The 6,242-nt window shown below is 34.1% G+C and overlaps 1 protein-coding gene across 3 annotated transcripts in view; it reads right to left on the bottom strand.

The window, feature by feature from the left end:
- The window catches only part of LOC106882037 (2-oxoglutarate and iron-dependent oxygenase domain-containing protein 3), a 42,006-nt gene that overhangs the window by 12,972 nt on the left and 22,792 nt on the right, over positions 1-6,242 (bottom strand). For all 3 annotated transcript variants that reach the window (XM_014932594.2, XM_014932593.2, XM_052967183.1), the window contains exons 5-6: positions 4,213-4,277; positions 917-973 (exon numbers count right to left, since the gene is read on the bottom strand). In XM_014932594.2, coding sequence (XP_014788080.1) covers positions 917-973; positions 4,213-4,277 — 122 coding nt within the window. The remainder of the gene's footprint in view (positions 1-916; positions 974-4,212; positions 4,278-6,242) is intronic.

The following is a 6,242-nucleotide window of genomic DNA, read 5'->3' as shown; positions in this document are numbered from 1 at the left end:
TAGATAGGGCTCTTAATTGTAGATTTTAAATATTTGAGAGACAACAATGCATAAATCGTAATTTTTAAAAGAGCAATGAATTTAGGAAGCTTAGAAAATGAATAAGTATAAATTTAAGACAACAACTGAATTCAATTGAATTTCATGGAGAGAAACAAGATAAATAATAGAGGGCAAACTAAAGCGCGAAGGTATGAGATGTTTGAGGCCGTAAATAAATAAAAATCTCTATCTTATCTGCATCTTGGAGATTTCGTCGTAGTATGTCAGCGAGATAATTTAGAATGGATTTCTCATTTATATATAGCCAGAACCTGAAGACCTTAAGGAACAACTTATTAAAAGAATTTACAAGTGTTCTATATCGTTTCTTGAAATCTTTAGTGCTTCCTATGTATACTGTAGCTTGATGTTTGCTGTTTGTCACAGTGCATTTATAGATTACATTTATGTGTAAACATAAAATGGCAAGCAGATATAACACAGGGGCCCTACAATTACATGTTTTTGCACTCCTATAATTTTTTGTTTTATTAATATTATTTGGATTTATAAGGGGTATCTTATGGTGTTCTACGCTTTTGATAATTTGGAGAGAGAAAGAGAGAGAGAGAGAAAGGGAAGGGAGAAAGAGAGGCAAGAGAGAGGGGAGAGTGTGTGTGTGTGTGTGTGTGTGTATTTTGAGATTCTCTCACAAAGAATAGTGGTATCACTCTGTGTTAGGAATTTTTTTACTGCTGCATTGAAGCTTTGGAATTTGCATAAGTGTATAGGAATATGGCACTTGAAGACAAGAGGAAAATTTGATGAATGAAAATATGAAAATAGAAAGCCAAAGATTAAGTTCAGGAATCTCAAACTCGTCTAGGGAATAACTCATCACAGACATTCTCAGATACATAGATAACAAACTTACTTGTAAATCTGAAAATCTTCTTTTGTGAATACTTCACTGAATTTGCTTCCCAACATTCTGAAAAGCAGAAAAAAAAGAATTCATCATCACCACCATCGTCATCATCATCCTCATTATCATCATCAACATCACCATCATCATCATCGTAGTTAGTAAAACGTTCGTTTTTCCATGTGCTGGATGAATTTGTGTAATGGCATATTGCCGTTTCCTTAAATAATCTACCATGTGATCTGATATTAAATCTACTGAGACCTGACCCAATGAAGAATTACTTGTATTTCTTATATTGGATTGGAATGGATTGAACTGCCCACTGCAAGTTGAGGGCCACAGCATGCACTCTTGACCAACCAGTCTGATGTGTGAACCGTGAATTTGAGGTTGAGATAATACTAGTTTGAGCCGACTCTGCCACACTGGCTCAACATGGCTTATATATGTGACATTATTGTTTAACCATAGGTCAGCCATGACAGAGTAGACCTATGATCAAAGGCACTCCAGCTATGACCACACCATTTTTCTCACAGGCATTGTTTTTCTAGGATTACAATAGCCAACATAGCCCTCTCTTTTGAAGATGACAGCATGTAATTTGAGAGCTATTTGGCTACTATTAGCAAGTTAAGAGATAATATAGAGGATCGCTAATACAGATTCCTTAACTTTTACATCATATCAACTTGTCTAAGACTGCCCCTGGTTTTACAATACAAACTTCTTCTTTTAAAACCTCTTATCAAAATCTCAAGTAAATTTATGATTCAAACATCAACATAATACTGACAAATTTATTTCATTAAATTCTAAATTTATAGAATTAATTGAGAGCCAAGATACTGTATTTCAATAAAAAAGACAAGAGTTAACAGATTGTATTTCTCTTCATTCTCGTATATATACACACACACTAGATACCAGTGAGGAAGTCTAAAAAATTAAATGTTTGATAAAGAAGTATTGGGTTCAGTAATTAGTGTTTTAGAGAGGGTTAAGCACAACCAGGAACACAAAAGTATGGGAGACGAATGTATTAGGTGAGCTTGGGTGAAGGTAGTATGCAACTAGCTACTTCAGAGCACTAGAAACTGTTTAATAATGATGGAATTGGTATTCAGGGAGAAAATAGTATTTCAGTAAGTCAGTAATTGTTCGTGTGAGTCATTATCAATTAGTTGGATGGCCTTTTTGAGATAAGAACGAGGATATAGCTGTGTATATAGCAGCAGCAGTGTCTCATTCCTGTAAGCAGTACTCTACTGTGGGCGTTTTTAGAGCACTAGCAATGAACCAGGAATGAAGTATTTTCTGGCCATAAATAAGAATTCTAGTCTTTTGGATGCAGTGTTGATAATGTTATATGAGTGGGGTTTGCTATAAGATATCATCAGAGATTGTGGTCTCTAGTATTTGAAGCAACATTAATGGCTTATTTGTGCATTTCATATGTAATGAGTTCGAGGTTGCATTGCAATTGTGTTTTAAGACTGCAGAAAGAGACTATGTTATCTTGTCTTCATTGAAAGATGTCGACAAGGTTTTGTTCATGGAAATAATGTAGCTCTGATATAGTAGAGTATGAAAGTATAAAGGGTGCTACCATCCATATAGGGAAGTCAGTTGTTAGAATTGTCTTTGAAAAGATCATTGCTGTACAAAAGGGAAAAAGTGGTTGTTCTTTCAGAAACCTTATAACCAACAATTTTATTCCAGAAAGAACAAATCAGTGATGCTAAAATAATGCGCAAAAGTGCATACCAAACTGAATGGTTAAGAAACAGCTGGATGTTTTATGCAAAATTCTTCCACTCTGTAACAACAACACCATTATCAACATCATCATCATTATTTTACAATCTTTTCCTCATACTGGTATGACAGATCTCACAATGTCATGCAGTAGTCTGGGTGCATTTCATAGTGCTGCCATCATTTAACATCCACTTTCCCATGCTTGCAAGGGTCAAATGGAGTTTAGTTAAGGCAGATTTTCTGCAATCAGATCTCCTTCTTGTCATCAGCCCTCAATTCTTTCCAAGTATGATAATATTCCCTATAACCAGACACCAGACATGCTTCCATGGTAGATTGGAAATGAAGGACACAGCTTGCATGATGGTGATATTCACTTACAACTATTGCACAACAGCAGTAAAACACACACACATACATATATACTTATATATACACACACACATATATATTTGATGAGCTTTTTACAACTCCCATCTACCAAATCCATTCACAAAGCTTTGGTTGGTCCAAAGCTATAGTAGAAGACACTTGTCAAAGGTGCCACACAATAGGCCTGAACCTGAAACCATGTGGACGGAAAGCAAACTTCTAGCACAACAATGCCTGTGTCTTAAGATCTGAAGGGCTGTTATTAGGATTTAACCTTTTAGCATTTAATCTGGCCATGTTCAACCAAAATATTCTATGTGTTTTATGTTCAAACTGGCCAAATCCAGCTTACTTCACCTACCCTACAATGTCATTCTAAAAACAAACAATCACATCACAGAAATCTCAAAGCAATGAGATAATCCATGATTAATTCAAAACAATGAGAATAAATAAGCAGAACATTTGACAGAGTAATCTGAGTGCTAAAGAATTAAGATAAATCTTCTGAATAAGACAACTAATTGGCTTTAAAAAATGTTCTCAGGAAGCCTAGTAGCTATTTCTGACTGCTAAGTAAGATGAAGATTATAGGACAGCAACAGGTTTGAATTCAAGAACTTAGGAGATGTATGCAAGAGATGTTTAGCTGTATAGCAGTGAAAACAAGGAACAGTAAGATACAGCGTGAGAAGAAAGTAAAATTTATGAGACTCTTGCAATCCTGATTTTCTCTGAGCGATGAAAGAGTTCACTCATATTTTATGGTTAAGAAAATGGTCTGCAGTAGGAAGTATAGGAAGGGATGCTGAAAGAAAAGTTCCTGGTCTTAAGTGTATCACAAAAGGCCTGATTGAAAGCACAATCTTCCGATTTCTTTTACAAGTCTTAGAAAAACAGAAAGACTGCAGCAATAAGTGTGTGAATCTGAGATGGAAATATGTTGAATAAAATCATAATTACATTTTCAATACCCCCTCGTATTTAGCAATAAGTCTAATAAATAAATAAATAAAGACCAACAGACAGATGGATGGGCAGATAGGAAGATAGATTGAGAGATAGACAGAGAGATAGATAGATAAACAGCCAGAGAAGAAAAGAAGAAAGAAAGTTAGATGAGGATATGAAATTATCAATATATTTTGACAAAAGAAAAACTTGCTTACTTAAAAATGTCCACAAATGAATTCCCTTTCGACAAAGCACCGGAATGTAAATCTAAAATGGATGCCTGTTAAAGAATCAAGAATATTTAGACTTTATAAATAAGGAAAACAATATTATGATTCTTTCTTCATGAAAAAAATAGATAAATAATAAATAAAAAAAGAATCATTCTTCGAGAATTCTTGAAATATATGATACTCAAACCTATGAGGAAGAAAATAAACATTATATTTGTCTTTTTTAATATATAAGATTATTCTTTTATTCTGTTGTGTCTGGGGAAAGTCATTTTCTTTTTGTGCCTTATAATTTAACACACTCACCAGTAAAATTTCCACTTATTTCTTATTTTTATTTTCCTGGTTAGAGACTGTGAACAATAGAATGCAGCTCCTATTTCATGAAACCCATAACTTCAAAATATTTTGTTCACAAGAGCTGTCTTGTCACACAACATGAAAATTAACATACTGATAGCAGACTTAGTTAGGATAATGAACAATGTATCCCCATTATGTGAACCCTATGAAATGAAAAAACTTGAGCACTTCTCTTTGCAGTCCTGTAAAAAACTAATTTGTTTCCTAATAAGAAACGATTACTATTACCTATACACACACATATATATATATATAGTATGTATATATGTATGCATATATATATAGTATGTATATATGTATATATATATATATATATATATATATATATAGTGTTGGAAGTTGTAATCCACATACAGATAAATGTTCATGTCGTGATAAGACTAAATGTAAGCTCTCTAATAATTGTAATATTGACAATGTAATTTATAAATGTATAGTAATCTCTAAGAACAATAATAATAATAATATAAATAAGGTATACATAAGATCTACAACTAATAAAATTAAAAAAAGAATCTCCCAACACTACCAGACTTTCAAAAATCCTAATTTAAGTAAGTTCAGAGGTTTAAGGAAATATATATGGGAATTGAAATCTAGAAAAAGAGAGTACACCCTTAGTTGGAGTATAATAGGTAGAGGCCACTCTTATAATATTGGGAATAAAATATGCTTATTATGTATAACAGAATTTATGGAACTGCTACAGTCTAGAGACCAATTACTAAACACACACGAAGAAAGAGGAGTCACATGTAGACACCAAAATAATTTTACTTTCAATAAAATGATACACTGAACCATTTTATATCTTTAATTTCATGCATGCACATTGTTTTTTATTTTATTGATTACACAGTATAGTAGGATCAGTACAGCACCATCTGTGAGAAAAACAGCACCATGACGCAATTTACTCTGCCAGAAATTTGGAAATAACATGCTGTACTGCTTGGCATTTACACCGGAAGCTCCAATATGAACATTTCAGAGTGTTTGGGTGTCATTCTGAGGACAGTGCAATCTGAGGACATGTACCAGGAGTGATACAAATCAAACATCCAGTCAATATCATAGTGTTTGGAGTGATCACTAGTGATGGCAACGTTATGCTTCCATTCATCTTCCCAAATGACCTCAGACTCAACACAGAGGCTTACATCAAGTGCCTGAAGGAGGCAGTGCTGCCCTGGGTCAAGAGGGTGGCTGCTAGAAGATTATGTCTGGCAACAGGACTCTGCATCATGCCACAATAGCAGGAGAACCAAGTCATGGCTGTCAGACAATTTCTGCAACCACATCACCCCTAACATATGGCCACCTAACTTCCCACACTGCAACCCCTCGATTACTATGTGTGAGGCACAGTTGAGTGACAAACCAACAAAACTCCTTGTAACACCAAAGATGAACTGAAGGCAAGGATTATGGCAGCATTCACCAACTTGAACAAAGAGATCATCCAGAAGAGTTGCAGGAGATTCTGAAGTCATCTGGAGGCCATGGTTGAAGCCAATGGCGATTTTATTGAATAAATTTACTCTTTCGTATTTCAAGATATTTTTATGTAATTTTGGTAAATATATCTGTCAAAATGAGATGTTGATGTCATTTTAATTTTTGCGTAATTTAGATGACAGTTTATTCAC

This window comes from Octopus bimaculoides, chromosome 1 (genome assembly GCF_001194135.2).
Source record: "Octopus bimaculoides isolate UCB-OBI-ISO-001 chromosome 1, ASM119413v2, whole genome shotgun sequence".
Taxonomy (NCBI): Eukaryota; Metazoa; Mollusca; class Cephalopoda; order Octopoda; family Octopodidae; genus Octopus; species Octopus bimaculoides.
Note: the sequence above shows the minus strand (reverse complement) of the source record. Positions and strands in the feature narration are given on the sequence as shown.